We start from the raw sequence: 26637 nt of genomic DNA, 5'->3' as shown, positions 1-26637 counted from the left end.
TTGTAGTTTTTTGCTGTTCTACAGAAAACACCTTTTCCTGACAGTTTTTTTTTTTTTGACATTACCCAGTAAGAGGTTGTTTTCAAAGTATGGTAGCAGTCATTGCCATGATAAGGACATGAAGAGAAAGTCATACTATTGATCCAACACTAATTCATTGGAAAAAATGAACGTGATCGCAACTGGCAGATTTTTTTCCTCTCTCTCTCTCTTTAAATTCTTTCTCTTTTTCTGTTTTTTCTCTCTTTTTCTTCTCTCATTTTGTCTTGTCTTACTTCCTTTCCCTTCTCACATGGAATAGTAATCCTTTGCCATACTTCAAAATATTCAGAATTCATATAATGGGTAAATGACTTTTGTTTCATCAAAGAATAACTTCCTGTCTCTTTCCCCCTACATGCACACTTCGGGTTTTAATGTTTTTTTGTTTATTTCTTGAACCAAACATATTTAAATGTTTTAATCTTTTATTGCATAAAAATTAAACTTTGAACATTTTTTTTTTTAGATAAAACACTAATTTTAATGGAATTCAACAAATTTAAAAGCAAAAATGAACATATAAGTCAATGTTTTCAATATGCAAAAAAAGTTATTATAGATTAACACTTTTGGCTAAATAATACCCACCTTAAAAAACAGATTCTACTTTTTTAGGTGTTTATGTGTGAATACTCAAACTTTTATTTTTCTGAAACACCTCCAAATTTGGGTGATCTGAGTATTTAGTATCATTTGCATCTACGACTGTTTAAAGTTAACATATCATCTTGTAATGTCTTTGATAAAGCTGAGTTCAAATAAAACTTATTAAGTCATTACTTTGTTTGAATAGGATTTTTCCCATAAGAAAGCAATATTTTATAAATGCACAAAATTCAGATTCTTCCCTTTTCTTTTCAAATTTGCAATCATAGCTTCATATAAATAATTGTAATTTGTAAAAATAATAATCCGACTGGCCTTAGACTTTTACATGTACTGTTTGTATGGATTTTTTTAGTGGCACGATTAATATGTCAGTCCCAGGACTTATATGTAAACATATCTTTATCTCCACTCTCTAGTCTCATCATTTTACCGATTAAATGAAAAAGACAATTCCCATCTATAAGTTTAATTAATCATAGCTGTGTTTACCCTGCATTGCACAAGAGTTTTCTTATTTTCAGTATTGTTTCACTTTTGTTTTGTTCTTTTAATATTTTTAAAAATAGAATTTGGAAAGAAAAATTTAATTATTTTCATCATTAAATTGTTATAAGACAAAAAATAATTCTGTTAATGCAACGTCTTAATTTATATAAATTCAGCTACATTTTAGGAAATAGGATTTTTTTAAGTTCATTTTAGTACATTAGCATTTTTGATTTACTAAATCTGATTTGTTTCAACCTGCAGCTAGAACCCTGTGAACGACAACTATTTGTTCCATGTATGTCTGCAACTAATCTGGCACGGAACCTATCTGGCAAATTTTAGTTTTTTTAATAAAGTGACTGTATGGAAATCTAACAACACTGAAAACAATAGTCAAACGGCAGATTAATTCCACTGGGGTCACCAGCAATCTATACTGATGAAGAATAAAATGTAGATTTACTTTTTGTGACACCATAAATCTTGTTTCCCTCCTAATTTGACCTTTAATCCTCACATTCTATGAGCAATGTTTCTGAAAAAAAGGGAGGAAAATGCTATTTTCTATTTTGGTTGTTGGTATGTGAACATATTTTTAATCCTCTTTTAACACTGTCCATCTCATTCACTCTTATCCTTGAATGTTTTCTATCCTTGATGACTTATAAAAAAAAAATGATTAATAGTAAATAATGTCAATCACATAAAAGGTGAGAAACGCACAAGTCACACAGTTTTATTAATATAGGTTAATTGCATCCACTAACATGTTCTATATAACTTTTTCCTTTCTTTTAACCTTATTAATAACAAGGAAAGCATATATATTGAACTGAACATTTTAATATTGATATTTATTAAATAAAACATAATTGTTTAATTTCAGTACATAAAAATCATTCTACAAAATACAATCACATATTCCTTTTTCTTATATTTATGATTTTGCCTACAATTCATTAAATATACAACCACTGAATTAAAAATTTTCCTTTGCAGCAAACAATCTTGTCTTGTGCAGAAAACGAACATTGAATTGGACAAATGCAGACAAGAAATGTCAAGCAAAGAAACGCAGAAGAAAATGCTTATGTAAGTGTCTTGAATAAAAAAAAAATTTGATTCATATCCTCTCAAATTTTTCAGTATTTATATAGAAATAGCAGTCATTTCCGGCATTACCCTGGAATGAATGGTAACTCCCATGTACTTCTGTTCCCAGCTCTGAATCCCATATTTCCATTTTTATTCTTAATTCTGATTGATAAACTGAACAATTTGTCACACCACTTATATTAATCATTCATTATTCTATTTAGCAAAGAGATCTGGTGCTAGGAAGTACAATGTCCATTTAGAAAAAAGTGTGTCATCTACTCTACAAAACTGATGGTACTTCATGTTTCTTACAGTTTGTTAGCCCCTACTCCAAAAGAAAAAAAACATTGAAAGCTTAAGCTTACATCATTAGCTACAATGGTATAATAATAACATTTTCAAATGTACTATTCCCAGTAGATTAAATATTAAGTAAGGGATCGATAATTTATAATAAGTTTTTTGTTTAATTTTGTCTAAATTCATGTTCATGTTTATTTATTTAAAATGTATATATATAAGATTAAAAAAAAAAACCCCAGAGAAACTGTTTTAGAAACAAGTTAAGATACAAATAATTTCTTTTCTTTTTTTTTTTCTTAAATTGAAATATTTCTTATTAATTTTGGATGGAATCATTCTTCATCAAAGAATAAAAGAGTTCTTTTGTATTTTTTTTTTTTTTCACAATTAAAATGTCCCTCATGTTGCTGTATCAAGGTTGTGATGCACATGGTTCTGTTGGGACTCTCCAGTAAGCTTCTGTTGATTCTAGAGTTATTAAAATTGAAATTCATTAGAAATATTTCAATTTAAAAAAAAAAAAAGACAGAAGAAAAAATATTTGCATCTTAATGTGTTTTCAAAACAGTTTGTCTGTTTATTCAAAGTTTTTTTATTTTAATTTATATGGTACTTATAAGAGCTTACCAATTTCAATTTTAGTATATAAACTAGCAGGACCCATGTACCGGCATTGCCTGTTGGAAGTATAGAAAAAAGTCAGGACAGCTTCGATGAACTCCCCTTCCTCCTGGAAACAAATTATGGCTAAGTGGTTCCCAGCCCTGGAAAATAGTGGCCACTGGTGTCCGTGTCCTAAAAGAAATCATCTGGATTCCACAGTCGGGCATTGTCTGGCAGTGGAAGCCACTGACTGCCATTGTCAGCACTGTTGATTGCTGGCAAATAGTGTTAGTTTGGGAAAATTATTGGCAAGCATTGGCATGTCCTGGTAGGCACTGGCTGCCTCTGTTACTGGCAGTCAGTTGTAGCCATGATCAGTATCACCCTCCATTTGATTGCTGTGAACTGAAATCATTTGTTTTCAACTTTCAGACATTGTCGGGCACTGACATCCACGGGCTACCTGTGGCGGGTAGTAATGATCACTGCTAGTTAGTGTTATTTGGAGGTGGTTGCTTGCATTTGCTGGTAAACACTGGCTGCCTTTCCAACTGTCAGTGTCTGCATTCATGCATTCAGTGTCAATGATGACCAGTATCGGTCTTCACTGGACCGTTCTAAAATGAAATTGTCTATTTTCAATGGAGAGGCACTGGTGATCATTGGTGTTTTTAGGTGGTTACTTGCATTTGATCATTGTCAGTCACTATCGATCATAATCGAGTCGCATTGTCAGTCACTATCGATCATAATTGAGTCGCATTGTCAGTCACTATCGATCATAATCGAGTCGCATTTGACTGTTTTGAAATTAAATGCTTTCAATTTTCATGCACTGTCATCCATTGTGGGGTAATGTCATCTAGTGGCCGGCACTGATGGACACTGGTGGTCAAGATGGTGACTGACAGTAAATCTCAGATGATTATTATCACTATTGGGTAGTGACATTTAGTGCTGTCACTGGAAGTGGCGGGCATTGCTGTTTCGAACCAATTGTTGTTGCTTTAGCCAATGAAAACAACAAGGCATACATTGGATGACAATATAAGTTACGTGATGGAAATATAAATATTTATTGTTGAAATTACACAGTTTAATGATGGTTGTTTAGATAAAAAAATGTAAGAACATGCTATTTTGAAATCCAATGAAAAATAAAATGTATGATGGCACTATCAATAGTGGAACATCGAGAGAATAATGGATTAACAGAATAAAAGAAAACAACCAATGGAAAAGTCAGATGATTGTAAAGGGACTGATCATTATTTTCTTTGAAGATGAAGTGTAGTAAAAAGAGAAAAACAGTAATGAATAAAATGAAATAATTCCAGTCATTGTTGGCAAGATATTATTATGAAATAATGGCCCTGGTGTATGATGGAAATGCGTAAGGATTGAAGGAGTAAGTGTTGTTTTACCTTCTCTATATGTGTGTTGTTTGGGAGAGTGAATTTTTCCAGAATTTATATAGAAAGATACGATACTGGTTAGAAAAGAAGTGCAATATCTGGAAAACTTGCAACAGATATAGGAAGCTTGTGCGAGCATATTGACTTTTTATGTGTCATCTGTGTTTTCAAAGCTATACTGTCTTTTTTGTAGAGAGGAAAAATCGTTATCAGTTTATTATATTAGAAGATAGAAGAAGATAAGGTTGCAGATTTATTCATTTAATGCTGTGTAGTCAATAGAGAATTTTCTACAATTTTCAAATATTTTTCTTAATTTTTGTGTTAAAATCTAAATATATGTAATTTTTGATAGATATTTATTTTATTTTTATTTAGATCTTATATATAAATAAAAATGTTTAAATTTTCACATTTTTATATAGAAATCATGTTAACCAGCTTTGTATTTTCTATACTTTTACAAAAAAACATACAATCCAAGAAAAATCTTATAGTGTAAATAACATTTCTTTGTTTTTACAGGGAAAACTTGAGGAGAGATGAAAATGAATTAAAGAGTGAGTTGAACTTTAACAATGTCCATAGTGTTGTTCTTATCATAATTGTTATGCTCACATTTTGGTGTGTTATAATTTCTGTCTTTCTTCAGATGCTGTTAGTAATTTGCTGTGTCTCCCTGCAACAACATTGAAAAACTCCATTAGGAGATCCAACCATTTAGCAAGTTAGGCTTCATGATAGTTGATGCTAACTCTTACAGGATCCTATATTCCAATATGATTTATTCAAGTTTGCTACAATGAATGGAATCAAAGACTTTGGAACAATGGACAAATAAAAGCACAGCTTTAATGTTCTTGGCTTTTATGCTCTCAATTATATGTTGACTGATTAAAATTTTCTCAATTATATGGTGACTGATTAAAATTTTCTCAATTATATGGTGACTGATTAAAATTTTCTCAATTATATGGTGACTGATTAAAATTTTATCAATTATATGGTGACTGATTAAAATTTTATCAATCATTGATGTTTTGTCTGAAACTTTTTGTTTTGTAGTAAATTTTGTCTAACTTGTAGATTTTGGAGAATATATATCATTTAATGTTTATCTAAGGTCTTCCTTTTTTGGAAAAGGGAGTATATAACTTATCTAATGCTCAATTGATCGCAAAATGTGAACAATTCATTATTAAAGTTATCTGCCAACCAGATCTTTCCATGCTTAATTTGCATATTTTTTTTCGATATTCTGCAATTGTAACAGGCTTGTCAAGAAGCTCTTCAAAATGTTTTGTTTAGTTATTAATCCTCTTGTTTTGATCAATAGCATTTAGCCTGGCTTTGTTGCAACTTTTTTGGCTATCAATTTAATTCCATGCAGTTGCTGATTGTTTATTTAAGTAACATTTATAATAATATCAATTTTGACTTCTATGAATACTGTTTGTTCCAAGTCATATGTTTCTTTGAGAACAATTTGATACGGATATGTTTTTCCTTTGTGTAGTTTTTTTTTTTTTTTTTTTTTTTTCAAATTAGTTTACTTTTTGGTTACTTCTTCAGTTTCTTCAAAGAATGTAGTGCCAAACTTTTGGTTTCACTGAGATTTTTTAATCTGCTGTGAAATAACATGAGTCCTGTAAATAATCCTCACATCCATTTTTTTTTTTATATAAGTATATATTGCCTCTATTTTTTTTTTAAAGGATTGTTTTGAAACTTCACCATGAACAAAACTTTGTTCTGTAATATGACATTATTTGTACTTAAAATAAAGTTCTACATGCATGCCTAATTATTGATTATATATCAAATACAAAAACAAAAAAATAATCACATTTAAATTATGAAAATCTGTAGATGGTGAGTGTTATAGTAATACAATGCATTTAGATAAAAAAAAATAAAAACATCACTCCATCTAGTTTATTGATGAAAATAGTCACAGCTGATTAAAGATGTTTCCACACAAATTTTTAATCATGCTGATGATGTGAACATCAATTTGATACTTACATACTAAAAAAGATGTCAGAACAAGCTATTATGCAATGTCTGAATATAGATTTGTTTGAAAGATGATGTAGTTGGGCAAAACTAATGGAATAAGTTGATAAAAAATAGTCGATTGGCTTTGCACTGACTCTTAAAGGTATCGTAGAACAAAAAGTGGTATGAATATCTGCTTATCAAAGATAATCTTATTTCATTCTTATTGTGGTATGAATGTCTTATTCCATTCTGTAGGAAAGTCATTTTTATCATCCGATAACAAATCATTGGTAAGTCACTATTATTAAGCAAAGAAACTGATATATAACTCTTGTTATCTTCATAGAAATGTAATGTTTTATCAGCAATTTATTTGTTAATGTTTTCAAATGAGTTACCATTAAAAGCAAACATTTGTGAACAAATTCTTTGCTTGAAAGAACATATTTAAAAAAAACAACATAAACACGTGAAATCTATGTATTAAAGTTGCATTTCTTTTTGTTTGTTTTTGTTTAGAAGATTCTTGTAAATATATTGAAAGAATACTTGGATGTTTCATTTTGATCTAAAAGAGAGCAAAAATATTGTGGAGCCTGAGTTTGGTCTAGACAACTTTATTTTATTATATTTCTAGCTAGATATACCTCCATAACCATACATACATTCTGTAACTGAAGAATGCTTGGAGAATTATATTTAATTTTGATCAAATATCAATATTAGCATCAGAAACTGAAAAAGGATAGTCAAAATAGATGAATTTATTATTATGTTGACATAATGTCTCTCTCTCTCTCTTTCTCTCTCTCTCTCATGAACTGGGATTAAAAAAAATGTTTCTCTTGCTAAGTCCATCATTTTCAAATTGGGAAAGCTATATGCATTCACTGATGAGTCTTGCATAACAAGCGATCGATGACTACACTAATTCTAAGCATATATAAAGATTACAAATCAATTTTTGCTAAGAGGAATTTTGACTGCTATCAAAGCAACTACAAAAGAAAGGTTTCTTGTTTTTCACAAGAGAAGACTAAGAATTGGAAAGAACAAGTTTTGTAAAATGCACGATTGAAGATAAAATAGAACCCATGTTTCTATTAATATTTTTTTTATGACATTGGATTAGGGTAGTTAATAAATCAAAATGTTGATATTCCTATTGAGTTCATTCTGGATTCTCATGTGTGATCGGATCTGGTTTGCCTTTGTCATCGTCATGTGATCACACGAATCATAAATTATTTACAATATTTAAATTATTTTATTCAATCTCACAGCATCACAGTCTAGTTTGTAAGTTCTTAAAACCCATGAATATCATCTATACTAAGGTTTCATACAGGAAGTAGCATGCTACTTGCCAACTGCTGGCTATTTTAAAATGTCTCTTTCCTTTAAAACACAATCTTATATGACCAATTAGAGCCTTTGATATCTTTACTTATCTAACGTATAAAGACTAAAAGAAAAACTGACCTGACAACACCATATAATGGTATTATATAATCCATTAATGGAGAAGTGGTTTGCTTCTCTTTATTGTGAGCCAGAGTTTAAGATTTCAGTTGATTTTTCTGAAGACAGGTAGCTGCAACATTTCCTGACCAAAGAATTGTTTCTAACTGGATCATCCCACAGTGATTTAAAAAGTCCTTATCTAACAAGATCACGACATATATTTTATCACTAAACTTCATTCACCAACTCATTATTCAACTTCAAATCTTTTCTATGTCACATGATTAAACTAACCAATTAAATCCATTTCCTTGATGACTCAATGCATCTGGCAAATCATATTTACATTTTATTTTAAAGACATATCCTTCTCCCAGTCATATATAACAGTAGTTGTTAAAACCTTTGGAATGATACTGGCTTATCTTTATAATAATAATAATAGCATAATTTTTTTGTTGTTTCAGACTTGGAAGAAAAATTGCAGAATGTCTGCGGCACTGACGATTTTGATGACAGTCTAATCACTATACAATCAAAACTAAACCAAACTCAAGAGTAAGACATTTTGTCCTTTATCAGTTATTTAAAGACAGTAAAATGGCAACATTCTAAAAGATCTCCACATTTCAATATTTCATATGCATATTTCACTCTTTTATGACAAATCAACAATTGTAATATTATATGTAATTGTAATAATATATGAACTTAAATTTATCTAATATAGATGTGAAATATCAGTTTAGAGGCCACCAAAAGATGAAAGTATATCACTTAAATTGCTTAAAAATATTGATGAATGTTTACAGCAGAATATGTATTTATGCTTTTTTTATTTGAAATTTTCAGAAATATTTTTAGCAACTGAAAAGAATAGGTATTCTAAGTGAATAGTACAAAAAAGTAAGTAAATGTACACTAATTAAGTAATTGTGTTAGAAATATTTACCAAGATATAAATTTGTGAGCAGCAATCTTTGCTTAAATTTTACTGAAATTTCTTTTTAGTGGAACAATCTGTGTATGGGTGGGGGTGTAGTCGTAAGAGCTATAAATTTTTCCATATTATCTCTATCTCTAAATTAAAATCAAATACATATTTTTAAACTTGTAAAACTCAGCAGCAATACTCTACAAGTTAAAGCAAATAAAGGAATTAAAACAAAACATTATTTTTTTGTATTAACTGCAATACTTGGTTTTAATTATTTCACATATCACCCTAACAAAAAAAAAACAAATGAAGGTTTTTTCGGACCATTTCGATATTTAAAAAAAAACAAATAAAAAGAAGAAAAAAAACAGTATAACCGTATGAATTCTATAATAATAATTAAAAAAAAAATACCAGTAATTTGTTTGGATATGAACATGCAACCCATAGGTTATAACACGGACCCGCTATCCACTGTGCCACAAAAACAGCTTTGAAATAATGTCTTGTTTTTATTCTATTTAAAGCAAACAAGGACGTGATAATGAAATGAGGTAAATTTGTTAAATTGTTTTAATCTCTCTCTCTCTCTCTCCTGATACAATGATTTAATCTCTCTGTGTTTCTCTCTCTCTGCCGTACCCGCTAACCGGCATTGCACAGTGAAAGCGTGTCCCTCGCATCTTGATAAAAATTAAAATAAGGTTGTTGTTGCCCAACTCCCAGCCTCCTCATGTTATTAACAGTGTTGCCAAATGAAATTTTATAAACCTGCTTAATCAGGGAAAAGAAATCTTCAGAAAATTGCTAGATTTTGAACTTTTGTTATCTAAAATTTTCAAAAAGCGCTAATTCACAAAAAAAAAAAAAAAATCTCCAAACAAACAAAAGATAGAGCATAAGTAACAAAAGGTCGTGCAAGTGTCAATCTACTAGCATGGAAAAGTTGTTACAGGAAGGGATTAAAACTGAAGTTTTCATAAAAATAAGGGTCAAGGAAACAAAGAAAACCCAAAATGCTAACAGCCCTCTACTAGCAAGAGTATACTTTGCTTGTATCTCGATACTCTATGGCTGACTGGGATAGCTTCCGTACATTCATATCTGATTTACCTCTGCACTCCATGTTTAAAAAGGAAGTGTCCTCTATAGTATCAGATCTGACCGAATGGTTAATTGTAGGCATAGACCAATTCATACCATCTAAAAAATTCCAACAAAAACCTAACAGCCAGCCATGGTTCTCCCCAGAATGTGCTGCTGCTATTTTGCACAAAAATCACTTTTTCCATAGCTACCAACATAATAGATGCACTGAGACTAAAGCTGCTTTCAGGACTGCCAGCAACCACTGTAAAAGAGTAATAAAAAATGCAAGAGAGCTATATGCCCAGTCTGTTAAATCCAAGGTAGCTGATCAGCGGCTTGGTTCCCACCAGTTTTGGCAAATAACAAATAGGATCCTGAACAGAAGTGTGCGTTCTATCCCAACTTTTATCAATGGACCAGAGGTCATCTGGTCAGCGTCAGACAAGGCCAAACTATTTGCAAAGAACTTTGCAGCTAATTCTACCCTATGCGACGAAGGCCATCAACTCCCCATATTTCCTCCTATAGCACAGAACAAGCTAGGTAACATACAAATATCCGTGCATGAGGTCACCAAGCTAATCAAGAACCTAGATTCCAGTAAAGCAACTGGCTCTGATGGCATCCCAATTATAGTGTTAAAAAAGCTTCAACCAGAACTTGCTCCCATACTTACAAAACTATTTAAGCGCTGCCTTAAGGAGAAGTGCTTTCCGACTCCCTGGAAGACCTCATCAGTTTGCCCTGTATTTAAGAATTCAGGTGATAAGTCATCTCCCTCTCAGTACAGACCAATAAGTCTCCTGTGTGTTATGAGTAAGTTGCTGGAATCCATATTAAATAGAGAAATAGTAAACCACCTCAGCAGGAATAACCTTCTTAGTGACACACAATATGGTTTCCGCTCTGCAAGATCTAGCGCAGATGTGCTGACGGTTATATCCCACAGGATTAGTGAATCTCTTGACAAAGGCTTCCTTTCTAGGGCAATTGCTCTTGACATATCAAAGGCCTTCGACAAGGTATGGCATAAGGGTCTACTTCACAAGATTTCCAGCTACGGTATAACTGGAAATGTTTTCTCAATCATTAAATCATTTCTCTCCGATAGGCTCATAAGAGTAGTGGTAGATGGACAAAAATCAGATGCCTGCAATATAAATGCTGGAGTCCCTCAGGGGTCAATCCTGGGCCCAGCTCTCTTCCTGATTTACATCAATGACCTCCCTAAACACATACTTAAATCATTCGTTGACATCTATGCTGATGACACGACCATCTACGGCAACACATCAAAGGCTGTAAATGACAAAGTTCTCTCTGATTCTCTCTCCTCTGATCTCGAGCGCGTGATTCAGTGGTGGAAGATGTGGCTGGTTACCTTTAATGCATCCAAAACCAAACTCCTATCCTTACATCATCAACGCTCTGATCCCCATCTGGCATCAATTGTGATGGATGGCTCTTGTCTGGGTGAGGCCCCGTGTTTTGACAAGCTTCTGGGTTTGACCTTTACTCCTGATCTGAAATGGAACACATACATTAAGTCTGTTGCCAAGGTCGCTGGAAAGATGGTGGGATCCTTCTACCACTCCAGAAGATATCTCACTACTGATGCAATTCTCTATCTATATAAAAGCCAAGTATGTCCAAGGATGGAATACTGTTGCCATATCTGGGCAGGAGCTGCTAAAAACAGCCTATCCTGCCTTGACAGAGTACAAAATAGACTTTGTGGCTTAGTGGGGGATGCCCTTTTCTCTACCATGCAACCTCTCTCCCACAGAAGAGACGTTGCGAGCCTATCCTTGTTTTATCGTTATTTCCATGGCAGTTGCTCGTCTGAACTCCAATCTCTGGCCCCCCCCTCTCCAATCTTTCACAAAAAACACCCGTCTAGCTGAATCCACTGTGAAAAATTTCCCCCACTCTATATCTGTGCCTAAATCAAAACGCGGATTCCATGAACAAAGCTTCTTTTTTAGAACTGCACGCCTGTGGAACTCTATTCCGTCTGCCTGCTTCCCACTGGACTACAACTTGGATGTGTTCAAATCCAACATTAACAAATTCCTAATGAACCGCCCCCTTAAGTAAACACTTCATCAAATCTCCACACTAACGTAATGTACTTGCAATAACCCTTATCCCTGAGTGGCTCCTGGGCCTTGATAAGTGGTGATCACTGTGTAAAAAAAAAAAAAAAAATCATAGGGTGAAAGGGTTTCCCTCCTAACATCTCTCCCTGATGGGCTCAGAGGCAGGTGGGGCGCAAGGAAGATGAAACTTAAAAAGAAATTATTAATGACATCCAATAAAAAAAAGACCCCATATTGATTTCAGCTCTGAATACACAGACTCAGAATCAGGCAACAAAACCAATGATTCCAAGATTCCTCATTTTGGAGTCAATAGAGAGCAAGACTCCAATCACTAAATTATCCCCATTCATCATAGAAAAAAAAATTAGATCTATAACAAAAACCACATCAATAAAAAAACTAAGGAAAAGCACACTCCTTATAGAAGTATCCAATAAACTCTCAGCAACTACACTCTTAAACCAAAACCACATACACACCCTTAAAATAAAAGCTTACCCTCACACCACCCTGAACTCTTCAAAGGGTGTGATAAAAAGCCCAGAACTCTCACTTTGTTCGTTGGATGAAATTAGAAGTAATCAAAAGGCATCATAGACATCTAAAGAGTAACAATAAAAAAACAACCAAATGATTCCAACGGACACCTACATCCTAAACTTCAACCCTCCCCTCACACCACAGTTCTTACTGAAATAAAAATCTCTTATTTAATAGAAAAAGTAGAAGTTTATATACCAAACCCTTTGCGATGTCACAACTGTCATAAATTTGGCCATCATAAAGACAGATGCACCAGATCACGGCATGTAAAAACTGTATTGAAATGAGAGAACACATTAACTGCGAAATGTCATTAAAATGCGCAGACTGTAAACAAAAACCTGCAGCTGATTCAAAAGAATGTGAAGTTTGGAAGAAGGACAAACAAACAACTACAATTAAATACACCAAAAATCTATCATACTTAGAAGCGAGAAGGTTAGTTGAGAGCACATCAAACTCACCAGTGTATGCAAATATAGCTAAAATGACAAATAACTCGATTTCAAGACAAGAAATGTCACAAAAAAATCTGATTGAATTGATGACAGAATTAAGATTACCAGTAGAAACATTAAAGGAAAATTTAACTAGGTTAATTAAATGGGACCTAAAGGAAAATCTCCAATCCCATAATGATGAAACTGAAAATACTACAAACGAAATAAAACAACAGCAAATGCCAAACTTACCCAATACTACTACCAAACCGAAAGATCTTTCACTCACCAAAACAAAACCTCCTAATAAAAATCAACATAACAAACAGAAAACAGAAATAGTGCTGATTGAGGATGAAAACAAATTTGAACTAATCGAAACCAAGAGCCAAGAAAAATACTCAAGACAGAGAACATCAAGAAACCCAAATAAAAACAAACCAAAAAGCCTGGAAATATAAAATCTCATCAATGCTCCCAATCTAGATCCAAACCAGAAATAACACCAAAAGAAGTACCAAACCAAAACCCTAAATGATACAAAAAATAGAAGTGGATGAACATTCGCAAGCACCTACAAGACTTTCCCAGAAGTAAAAAAGATAATAGAAACACTAAAATATGCAGAGGAATAATAATCAATTCATGGATAGAAAAAAAAAAACACAATAAATCATCCAATGAAATGACTGAAATCAAACTGTATCGAACTCTTTATTCTTATTTCACTTTTTAATCCAGCCATAATCTGTCTTCAAGAAACCTTCCTGAAGCAAGAACATCAATATAAAGAACTACCAAATATTTAATTATACTTACAACTCTGGAGGGCAAGGTCTCCGAGGAAGTAACTATTTTAATCAGAAACGATATACCCCATTGCAAAATAAACATAACAACCAACAAACCAGCAATTGCCATTAACGCCACTCTACATAAAACAATGACGGTTTACTCTCTATATATCCAACCAAATGATGATAGAGATAAAAATGAATTGAAAAAAATGATTGACGAATTACCTAAACCTTTCGTCCTATTAGGAAGCTTCAATAGTCATAACATACTATGGGAACGTAAAGACACTAATAAAAAGGGCAGAACGTTGAAACAGTTTTTCAATGAAAATTATATATGCTTCCTCAATGACAGTACATCTACACATATCAACCAATCTAGCAGAAATCATTCAGCCATCAACCTAAGTTCATGTGACCCATCACTGTATATGGACTTTAATTGGAAAATACATGATGATACTTGTGACCATTTGCCAATATTGATAGAAAACCTAAAATTCAACAATGAAAAACTTCCCCGATAGAAACTAAATAAGGCCAACTGGCAACTATACAAAGAAAAATGTAGATATAGAGTGAATCACATAGTTAAACAATGTCATAGTAAAATTTTTACAGAGACATTACTAGAAATGCAAATGAATGCATCCCTTAAAACCTCAGCATCTAACAGATAGAGCAGATCCTGGTTTGACAAATGTTGGGAATCCATCAAATTGCGAAAAGCAGCTCTGGAGAAATTTCAGAACCAGCCAACAACTACAAACCTTATAGAATATAAATTAAACGAAGCTCCAGCTTGTAGGGTAACATAGGCAGCTAAAAAAGAATGCTGGAAAAATTATGTCAGCAAATTAAATTTCTCCACAGAACCGAGAGCAATATGGGAGATGATTTGAAAAATTGCAGGTAAACATTAAGCAACATCAATTAAACATTTCCTTAAAAGAACATAGCAAACTTATTAGCTGAAATCTTTTCTCAAAGCCATAGCACAAAATTTCTAACAATTAAACATTTCCTTAAAAGAACATAGCAAACTTATTAGCTGAAATCTTTTCTCAAAGCCATAGCACAAAATTTCTAACAATTAAACATTTCCTTAAAAGAACATAGCAAACTTATTAGCTGAAATCTTTTCTCAAAGCCATAGCACAAAATTTCTAACAATTAAACATTTCCTTAAAAGAACATAGCAAACTTATTAGCTGAAATCTTTTCTCAAAGCCATAGCACAAAATTTCTAACAATTAAACATTTCCTTAAAAGAACATAGCAAACTTATTAGCTGAAATCTTTTCTCAAAGCCATAGCACAAAATTTCTAACAATTAAACATTTCCTTAAAAGAACATAGCAAACTTATTAGCTGAAATCTTTTCTCAAAGCCATAGCACAAAATTTCTAACAATTAAACATTTCCTTAAAAGAACATAGCAAACTTATTAGCTGAAATCTTTTCTCAAAGCCATAGCACAAAATTTCTAACAATTAAACATTTCCTTAAAAGAACATAGCAAACTTATTAGCTGAAATCTTTTCTCAAAGCCATAGCACAAAATTTCTAACAATTAAACATTTCCTTAAAAGAACATAGCAAACTTATTAGCTGAAATCTTTTCTCAAAGCCATAGCACAAAATTTCTAACAATTAAACATTTCCTTAAAAGAACATAGCAAACTTATTAGCTGAAATCTTTTCTCAAAGCCATAGCACAAAATTTCTAACAATTAAACAAAATGCAAAACAATAAAAACTAAACTTTAAATCGAAAAACCTAAAAGATTACGATAAACTGCTTACATTAAATGAATTAAAAGATCCCACAACACAGTCGTAGACAAAAGTCATTATGAATTCTTATGACAACTCCCTACAGAATCAATAAAATTACTATTAAGAATTTGCAACAAATTATGGACAAGGCAAATTCACAGACTTTATGGAGACAAACTACAATAATAGCGATCCCAAAACCAGGGAAAGAAAGACAATTTGAACCTGCAAAACTACGGACCAATCTCATTAACTTAGCTGCTTGTGCAAAATAATCAATTCAAATCAAAAACTAAATGCATTCATTTCTGTCACAAAAGAAAACTTCATAATAGCTCTAGATTGAAACCCAGAAGAACAGTAATCCCACTGTAGAAGAACACAAATTTCTGGGACTAATATTTGATAAAAACTGACATTCGTCCCCCCCCCCCATGAAGAACCTTAGAAATAGTTGCAATAAAAGACTGCAACCAGTATGTGTAATAGCACACACAGTCAGGGGCTTATCAAGAAACTCTAATGAAGTTATATAGAACTTCAATTTGATCAAAATTAGACTACGGCAGTTTCAAATACATATGGAGGCTTGAGAATAGCACTTGATGCTTTTAGAACGTCCCCAGTCAAAAGTCTTCATGCAGAGGCTAATGAAATTCCTGCAAATATAAGGAGTTACAAACTGGGTGCTCAAAAAAAACTAAAGTAATACTAAAATTAAATGAACTCCCAAAAGCAAAAACTCATCCTAATACCCACCAAGAGAAAGCCTGTGATTTACACATTTTCACTGATGACTCCAAAGACCACAGTAGAGTGGCATGTTCTGCCGTATTAAATGAAACAACCCTAAAAAAAAGGCCCTTCCAACAGAAAGCTCTATTTTTACTGCTGAAACCTGTGCCATCAACCTAGCACTCAACATTTTAGAACAAAATCAACATGCGAAGTTCCTAATACTCTCAGATTCACTTTCAGTTCTAGCATCACTGAATAACAAAGAACTCGAAAACTTTCTAATCCTTAAACTCCTAAACAGAATTAACTCATTATCTAAACACAAAGAAATGATTATATGCTGGATCCCAAGCCACATTAAAATAAAAGAAATGAAAAGAACCAAATCAGCCCTAAAGCTGAACCCTGCAACAATAAACATTCTATATACTGACTTTAAGCCCAAAATCAATCACCTATTTTATGCAAAATAGCAACAACAATCGATTAAGAACACAAATAACAAATTAGACTAAATTAAACTATTCTGGAAGAATGGAAATCAACTACTAAAATATCAAGAAAAGAACAAGTTGTCATATCCAGAATTCATATTGGTCATACAAAACTCACACACTCCTACATACTAAAACAAGAACAACTACCATATTGCCCAATCTGCCAGAAAACAATATCTTAAATCTAACAATATGAAGAACATCTTCGAAAACAAAAAAAAAATTCTTTCTCTACAGAACAACCCAACTAAATCCTATGAATAAATATTCAAAAACATAAAGACCTTTTTCTAAACTACTAGATTTGGCATTAAATAACTTAAAAAATGTTGAAAAACAAACCTAATTTTTTAAATCTTTCCTGATAATTGTGACCTTTTATTCTTTCTATTAGTTTTTGTATGCCTTCCAATCTCTCTCCATATCTGGAGCACAATCTGTCTGAGGCCTATCTGGTTGAAGATATTATAAGTTATTATATTTTTCTAATAAAGTTGATTGTACTAAAATAATTAAAAGCGACAAAGTCAACCTCAATGTTGAAAATATAAGTTTCATGCACTTTTATCAGATTAAAGTATTGTTCATCTCCTATTTTAAATATTTCTGCATTGCAGACAACGTGGTTCTTTAATGGGTGCTGAACATTTTTATAAGAAATATGTGGAAGATATGAAGAAAGATAATCCTTGTTGTCCTCTTTGCCATCGAGAATTTGAACAGGAACAAGAAGTACGAGAATTGATTCTTGAAGTATGTACATTTTTACAATATTTTTGTTTTCCACATTGTGCCCCATTTTCCTGCAATCCTCACTTTGTAAATAAAAGTATTTAAGCATATAATATTTATAAATTGCCAGAAATAAAGAAATGCTACTTTGAGGTGGGGGCAATTTCATGGATGAAATATTTTCCATGTTTTTAATAAAACATTTAATATCAAACAAACATACCAGTATATATATCTCAAAATATAATTTCTGAAAATCTGCTCTTTCCTTCCATAAACTTCATGATATACATTCATATGTTTGGAACAATAAAAACATTTTCACTATAAGACATAGTTTGTTGGATTAAGTTTATATTATTATGCTGATATTCTGTCGTACTCTTATATTTGCAGTAGTTGTAAATGTGTCCATTTTCCTTTCATAAAATGTCAAATTATACATTGGAATAACACAATTATGTTAAGAACTTTCAAATGATTATGACTATCAAATTATTGTTATTATTGTCTTTCTTAGACAATGCATTAAATAAAACTTGGTTAAATTCCATCCAAGTCTTCTACTTATTACTGAATTTTTGACCAATTTCTTTAAAATGTTATTTTTACAGTTGCAGAGCAAATTACGAATGGTTCCTTCTAAGTTGCAGAAGGCAGAAAAAGATCTAAATGAATATCAAAATAAATATGATTCTATTCAGCAACTGAAACCAGTTAAAGAAACTGTGAGTATAAAGATTTTATGGATACAAAATGTTGATCAAGAGGCCAAAAAGAACACTAGTATAAGTTCATTATTTAAAAATGTATTTACTTTTTTCTTTCAGATTTTAAATATTAGTAACTAATACATTAGGGAATTTAAAAATTTTATATTGAAAATTAAAAGGTTTTTGAGCAAAGCACTAATAACTGTCAGTTGATTCGATGTACATGGTTTTTGTCTCGTACATTCTTATAGCAATTCCAGAAGATTCTACGCATTTTTATTTTGTGGTTAGTTCAATAGAGTACCAGCAAAGACTTAAATATAATGTCAGTTTTCAATAGATGGTATTGTGACTTTTGAGCCATTCTGTATACCATGGGAAGAGTTGCAGATGTGCTTAATGGAATTTGAAGCTAAATTCAAATTCCACTAGATTTATGGCTTTCATAATGCCATTAGGAAAGGCATGGATTGCCTCAGCTTTTGCTAAAGTAGCAATTGAAGGCATCATTGGGAATCGTTATTGTGTTTCAGCATTAAATGCCTCCCCACCCCAGTTGATAAACTGTAAAACAAATAATCCAAACTCTAGCCTAGAACGTTGTTCAAATGGTGTCTGTTAAAAAGTAATTCTTTTCAAATTTCATCAAGTGACCATCAACAAATCTAAAAATGGCTGAAGAGTCCAATAGCATTAGACGTCGTGATTTTGCATGATCAAAATAAAAATAATTATATTATTTTACTTTCTCAAACATTTTTTTTTAATCAACTGTATTTGTTTTTGTTTATTTTGATGTAAATAATATTTTGAATGGTATCATACAAATAACTACTAACTGGAGTGTTTGTTTGAGTCAAGATATATATAGAGAGAATAATTTTATATTATTTTTTTTTTTTTTTTAATTACATTTTCACCCCAAACAAGGCACATTGCCACTTTGGTGTAGGGGGCTACTATCAGGGGAAACATCTACTGGGGCACTATGTAGGGATTAGGGCAGCGAGATGTTGGTTCACGTTGCACTTGAACTTATGCATGTCAGTACAGTTGGGGAAGCAGTGACCTGGAATGGAATTCCAAAGTCTAGCAGTTCTGGGGAAGAAACTACTGGAGTAGAACGATCTTTTACATCTAGGGATCTCTACAGTGTGGGGGTGGGATTTTGCAGCTTGTCGGGTCTGTCGAGGGTGTTCACGTCGTGGGGGCACAAGTGCTTGCAGTTCTTCAGAGCATTCACCATTATAATACTTGTAGAACAGGCAGAGGGATGCAACGTTTCGACGATGGGACAGAGGCTGAAGTTTTGATGCCAGTTTAGGGCCTATCAGATTTGCGACTCTCTTTTGAACCCTGTCAAGGAGAGAGAGACTAGTAGCCGATGCACCGGCCCAAATATGACAGCAATACTCCATACATGGGCGAATGGTGGCCTTATAGAGGTACAGGATACTTTCGGGTGTTAGAAGTTTTCTAGCACGGTAGAGAGAGCCCACCTTCCTCGCAGCGGCCCTGGCAATGCCCTCGATGTAATTGTTCCAGCTCATGTTTCCTGTGAACGTTAGGCCAAGGAGCTTGAAAGACGTACTCTCAGCTAAAGAGTTGTTGGCCATTGCTATAGGTGGTAGAGAAGATTTCCTGTAATTATTGAATGAAACCAGTTTTGTCTTGGTGGCATTGAACGTTACTATCCATTTTTGTCCCCATTCCACTACTGATTTGAGGTCATCCTTTAGTGTTTCTGCCATTACTTTAGATATATGTTCATTTGTTTTCCTGTCGTGCCTGCTATAGAGTGTGGTGTCATCAGCATATATACCCATCTCAGAGGCAATTTTATCGGGGAGGTCATTTATGAATATCAGGAACAGCAGAGGACCAAGGATAGATCCCTGGGGCACTCCGGCATTTATATTATATTGTTTAGACGTACGACCGTCGAGGACAACCTGGATTTTTCTCTTATCTAAGAAGGATTTAATTATGTTAAGTATTCTATCAGTGATACCGTAAGATCTAATCTTCCTGAGGAGACCCTCATGCCATACCCTGTCAAAAGCCTTAGATATATCTAGAGCTACCGCTCTGCCCTCTCCCGCTTTGTCCAGTGAATGGTATATGCGTTCAGAGATTACAGTGAGGATGTCTGCCGTGGAACGGGCTTGTCTAAATCCATATTGATGGTCGGTCAGAAGTTTAGCATCTGTAAGGTGCTGGACTAGAGCATGGTTAATTAAGGTCTCAAATATTTTGGCAAAAAGTGGGAGGAGGCTAATAGGGCGATAATTTGATGGGTCAGTTCTTTCGCCAGAATTCTTGAATACTGGTACCACAGAAGCAGTTTTCCAGCAGCTCGGAAAGCAAGATTCATTAAGGCATTTGTTGTAGAGTTTGGAGAGAACTGGAGCTACTTCGGCTGAGCACTTTTTTAATAGCACAGCTGGGATGAGGTCGAGTCCACATGCTTTGGAAGTGTCAAGGTTTTTTATGATAGCATGCACCTGAGCAGGGGTGATTTCCAGATCGTCTAGCTTGGCGTCTGTCCGCATAGGAAAGTCAGGTAGGGGGTGGTTTAAAGGGTCCAGTGTAGAGTTGGAGGCAAACCGACTGGCAAGCATGTTAGCCTTCTCGGTTGCTGAGCAAAGAACCTCGTGATTGTTGGTTAGTGGGGGAATCGTTGATTGCCCATTATTTACTACACTGTTGTAGATTTTCCAGAAGTCACGAGTTCCTAATTTTTGTGCTTCGATGCGTTTTTTAGTGGTTTCCGTAAATTCCCTCTTAGCTGTCGCTATTTCTTTCTTAACGTTACTTCTAGCTTCTATGTACTTTTGTCTGTTTGAACTGGACTTATGTCGGTTAAACCTTCGGAATGCATGCTGCCTTTATACAATAGAGAATCAGTTTGGATACCTATCTATCTATATTGAATCTGCACTCACAAGAAAAGGATTGAACAATGAATGAAATGTTTTGCTCAACATATGAAATATTAAAATATTTAGACTGGAAATACCTTGAGAAAAATAAACTACAAATGGATCATTAATTTGCTGTTCAAAATTGTGCTTATTCTACAACTGAGTTTCTAATTTTATTTTGGTTTTCATTTTGTTTCTCCTCTTTTTAGATTAACAAAATGTCATTTTCCGGCCTTCCCCAACAGAAAAAGGAATTGGACAATGTAAAGAATATAATCAGCAAATTGTCAAAAGAAATTGACACAGTATGTAACTATTTTTTAATGCAGATATTGCATTTTTATTACTGATGTTCATCCCACTTAACATTGCCCTTAACTTTGAATTTAACCTAGACCCTGAAAGTCAAAGAGAAAAGTTTTATTTGTTTGTTTATTAAATTACAATTGAGTATGACTGAATTTAGAAACAGTAAATTTTTTGTTTTAACAATTAGATTTTTGCTTTCATCAATCTGATATTTTTTTTACTCTGAAGAAAGAAACTTTTTTCATTATATGAAAAAAAGAATAAAAAATTTGAAATTAAAGAAAATATTGAAGTGAAATATTACTTTCACTAAGTATCAGGTTTAATTTGATACCTTTTTATATTTCTTTCATTCAAATTCAATTTTCTAAATGAATGCATCTTAATCTGTGATATGGCATTTTTATTGACTCATGAGTATGTAATCTATTATTGTTGTCATTGTTTTCTATTTTCATACTTGCCTACCTAGGATGTACATGTGGTGCAATGTTTATGGGTACAAGTGCTCTGGACTGTTAAATCAAATTAATACTCTTAAGTAAGGTATTCATCTATCATTCCTCTCTGAACTAAGTTAAAAGTAGTGGAATAGACAAGACTATCAAGCATTGCTGTTGTAATTCATAAAGCAAATTCCATAATAGCACTACTCCTTGCATTAAAGATTATTTTCAATAGAAACAGCTTCAGAAGTATGACTAAACTTTTACTCCTCCTATGTCAGTTCTAAGGATCCATATATTTTATTTTGCTCCTATACTCTCATTTTAATTTGGTTGATAGAATATTTGATTCTCCTTCCAAATGTGCTCTAATTTTTTACGTCAGCCATCCGCTCAGATGATTGTATGGTTTTGAACCTTGCCAGTTTTTTTTATTGATTGTAGTGTGTGCAGATCTCAGTAAGAAAGTAAGACTGATGAGAGCACAAATTCCATTCTTTGTTAGCAATGGATTCACCCCATAAAAATAAGTATGTATCAATCTTACGTAACTTCTCTTAATACTTTTTAGTTCTTTTTTATTTTTTCAACTAACTTAATGGTTAATGTATTTTTTGTTTTTTTTTTAGAAACAAGAAGAACTCCAAGACCAACAATGTGATGAATCGATGGCTAAAGTGATGCAGCCTGATGTCTTAATGATAGATCGATACTTGTCTGATATCAAAGAACTCGATAAAAAAATTGCTACTCAAATGTCTATGATTTCTAGTCAATCAAGAGGTAAGATTATTCGTTATGGAGGGGGTCTGTCAAGAGGTAAGATTATTCGTTAGAGGAAGGGGGTTAGTCATACTTTTTTTTTTTTTTGTTCTGTTGCGCTAAAAAATGATTTTTCAGTTTGTCATATATTTTGAAATATCTTTTTTTTTTTAGATGCAGGCATACATTTCTGTAAGAGGCTTTGTAGATACTTATATCACCAACCCAAGCATTGCCATAGGTTGATTCATGCTTCTCAAATACATCAAAAGATGTAATTTCTCTTCTTAGGGAATACTGTCCTGCAATTCAGCAATGTAATTATTTTTTAGATGTTCTCAACTCTAACAATTAAGATTTTGCTTATCAGCCTTTCTTTATAGATCTTTCTCAGTTCATAAGGAAAACAACAATCATCTGTGTGATAAAATAGATTTTTCCCTTTAATTTTATTCGTTTCTGACACAATAAACGCTATAAAGGCATCATCATCATCATCATCATTATCATCACTTTAATGTCTGTTTTACATGTTCACATGTGGCTTTAAAAAATTGATTTCAACACTAACCGATCTCTGGACAGGTCTTTATTTATCCTTCTTTGTCTCAAATATATCTGAATCATTTCTCTCATGCTTTCTTTTCCTTTGCTACTTCAACTGTTCTCCATTTACTAACTCACATAGTTTCACACATTCTTTCAATTTTATTCAACCAACAAAGTGTCCTGTTCTGCACACATTTCCCTATACTGTCACGCTTTATTAGATGTATTTTTCACATTACATATCTATCACATCATTCATATATTATTGCTCTCAATGGAACACATAGTCTTAGCCCTCACTGTTTGGAGGCAAGCACTAAAGCATCATGTATACAGCATCTCGACCTATACAATATTTCTGAGACACAAATGAAAAACAACAATCTAGAACTTTGATGTATTTTCACTTTAACACTAAAACATTTTGTCAAAAGCTGTCTCCTAATCTACAAAAACAAAATAAAGGTTTTTGCTTGTATTTGTCTCAAGTACATTGTTGTAGACATAAAACCAAACTGCATTTTATCTTACATTCTTATTTGCAACTCAATTATTCGCTCACTCCTTTCAGAACGTGATCCATCACTTTTAAACCTATACCAAGAGCTCCTCTTTTATCCTTGCAACAGTTCACTGTTTTACTAAGATTTCAATCTTAAAAAAAAAAAAAACTTTTATGATTTGTCAAATTTTTGATCATCTCAATGCCAATTTAACCTTCAATCTTCCCGCAACAACACTGTCTTCGTCTTATTCACAGCTTCTTATACCATTTATTTCTCAGTTTTGATGGTTGAGCCATAAACTGCTCTGCAACTTCTAGATTTTCTTAATCCTATCAGTATTCAATAAATTTTCATAATAGCCTTTTCAAGCATCCCTCTTGTTCCAGTTCATGTATTGCTGCATCCATTTGCATTTCGAATGCGCTCCAACAATATTTACATACATTCCTTAGCCTTTTGTATATTTATCACAAATAACTGGTTTATGCTACATCACAATTTCTTCATTAGGTATTCCTTTCCCATCACTCGAGAACGTTTAGTTCTTTTTTCTTTATCAACAGATCATCTAGTTGAATCTTTGCTATTCCAGATTGATATGTACGAGGTGTAATAAACCCTAAAACTCATCTTTTGCACCTTACTCAAATGACATCAAGTTCAACATTCGAGCATTCACACAACGAACATCAATCACTTTATGCATTTTGCCGAAATCAAAATACTAACAGTACCTGTTCTGTTTTCATTTTTCCCATAATCATTCTAACAGATTTAGTGTTCAGTCAAAATTAGTTTCCCTTTGCATTTTACAAATTAAAAACTACCAAGCATACACATTGAGATTTACTGGTGAAAATTAGTTTAACTCTGGTGTGACACCATGTGTAACCTGTTCGACAACTCACTGGCCCCAAGATTGTTCTCCATTGTCTTATCATCTTATATCGTTCTAGTTTCCCACACTGATGGCCATCAAGTGGAGCACATGAATATTTGTTGCACACTCGGTGTGTGTGTGACACCATCAACCATCTAAATGATACATTTACATCTATTGTCGAAGCTATGTTTGTCAGTCATTCATCTTGCGATTTGTTCTGAGCCACAATCTGTGTTCTATTGCGTCCAGCTCACAACAGTCATCAAGCATCCAACTGTTATCAAGGGTCTCACTCGACTCAACTATACCTAACTTTGACTGTTGTCGACCGTTACCAAAACGCTCCCAATCATTGTCAACCAGACACTGTTGTAAAAACGTCACAAAATACTAATTAGTTTCTGCAAACTAATCCCTATCATCATAAAACTCATTGTTAATCCTAAATATATCTCTATCCATTGTTTGATCCTTTTGTTACAGTCATTGCTACATCATAACCAACAATTCCCTGTCAACTTTCTTTTGTCTATTTATATGAACAACTTCCTATCTATTGTCTACTGATAAACCCTGTTTCCTATTTCATTTTCACATTATTTTCCTCTTTCTTTTCTTTCACTTCCCAACACTTGGGGGTGGCGGACACCTATACTATCACACTTGCACAAACTGTAAACACTCAAATATCTCTTTGTCTTGTTTCAGTTTCATGAACTAAGTCATCTATATATATATATATAAAAAAAGCAAAACGGCCGCGCGCATGTTTGTATGTCCAGCAAAGGCTTTTTTCGTAAGTGTTCTTGGGGGCGGGGGTACTATATTTTAGAACTTTTTATATACTCTCTAGATTGTAATATTTATGATTTGCGAATGGTTGTCGTCTCTACATTTATTTTGAGCAAGTTTTTTTTTTAAAAAAAACTGGTTTCTAGTGTTTGTTTGTCTATTTTGTATAAATAAAGTGAAAATCAAATCAGCTTGCTGGCCTTTGTGGCCGACACGTCTTGAAGGCAATCAGCTTTGATCAATGTGGGGAATACCCTTCATATCAGACAATTGCTATTCATATGAGAGCTCCCCTTTTTTGGGGGAGCTTGGTTTCCTCAACATCATGGAGAAACAAATAAATGAAATAGCAGAAAGCTAAACTGGCCTTCAGCCAACTTTCATTTCTGCACCTGCATATTCACTTAACAAGTCAACTTTTTGATTGCTTTTCACTTCCTATGGCCTCGTAGCATAGCGATAAGATCTCACGTTTTCTTTCACTTTCTTTTCCGCCTTCGTGTCATTGCATTGCAGGTTCGAGCCTGCCTGACTACTAACACTTTTTTTTTCTTTTACATCTCCAAACACTCGGGCAATGCCGATACCCTGGCTAGTTACAACTAATGTACCTGCATCATGTTTCTTTGACACAACATGAGTCCGTACATCTTCTCTCAAGAAACTCCACAACCTGTCTTGACCTTTCTCACAAGCTTCCAACATTTAAACTGTACAGTTTGAAGTTCAGTAAATTTACTTTGGAACACATTTCATTAATAAAGAAAAATTGTTATAGGCCAGAGCCCCCACCTAAAGTGATACTAATCAATATTTTTATCAAGTTTTTACATATATATATATATATATATATATATATATATATATATATATATATAAAGAAATAAAAATTACAATAAGTTTACCAAGCTAATCAAAATGGTAAACTTAAAATATATTATAAATATTAAAGAGTTAATATTTACAAGTAAAGTAATCTCAACCAGATGTAAAAGCTCAATAAAACCGAAAAGGAAATAGAGCTTATAATATGAACAAATGATTAATAAAACATGTTAAAAACATCTTGAAAAAG

The 26637-nt window shown here is 33.0% G+C and overlaps 1 protein-coding gene across 3 annotated transcripts in view; it reads left to right on the top strand.

The window, feature by feature from the left end:
- The window catches only part of LOC145291321 (DNA repair protein RAD50-like), a 260298-nt gene that overhangs the window by 157476 nt on the left and 76185 nt on the right, over positions 1–26637 (top strand). For 2 of the 3 annotated variants that reach the window (XM_080137061.1, XM_080137064.1), the window contains exons 21-28: positions 2140–2232; positions 5085–5119; positions 8492–8582; positions 9489–9515; positions 17564–17699; positions 18293–18406; positions 21525–21620; positions 22700–22853. In XM_080137061.1, the coding sequence (XP_079993187.1) occupies positions 2140–2232; positions 5085–5119; positions 8492–8582; positions 9489–9515; positions 17564–17699; positions 18293–18406; positions 21525–21620; positions 22700–22853 (746 nt within the window). The remainder of the gene's footprint in view (positions 1–2139; positions 2233–5084; positions 5120–8491; positions 8583–9488; positions 9516–17563; positions 17700–18292; positions 18407–21524; positions 21621–22699; positions 22854–26637) is intronic. The other variant, XM_080137063.1, reaches the window with a different exon arrangement.

This window comes from Euprymna scolopes, chromosome 12, assembly GCF_053919585.1.
Source record: "Euprymna scolopes isolate OS-2025 chromosome 12, ASM5391958v1, whole genome shotgun sequence".
NCBI classification, from domain to species: domain Eukaryota; kingdom Metazoa; phylum Mollusca; class Cephalopoda; order Sepiida; family Sepiolidae; genus Euprymna; species Euprymna scolopes.
This window is presented reverse-complemented; position numbering and strand designations above follow the sequence as displayed.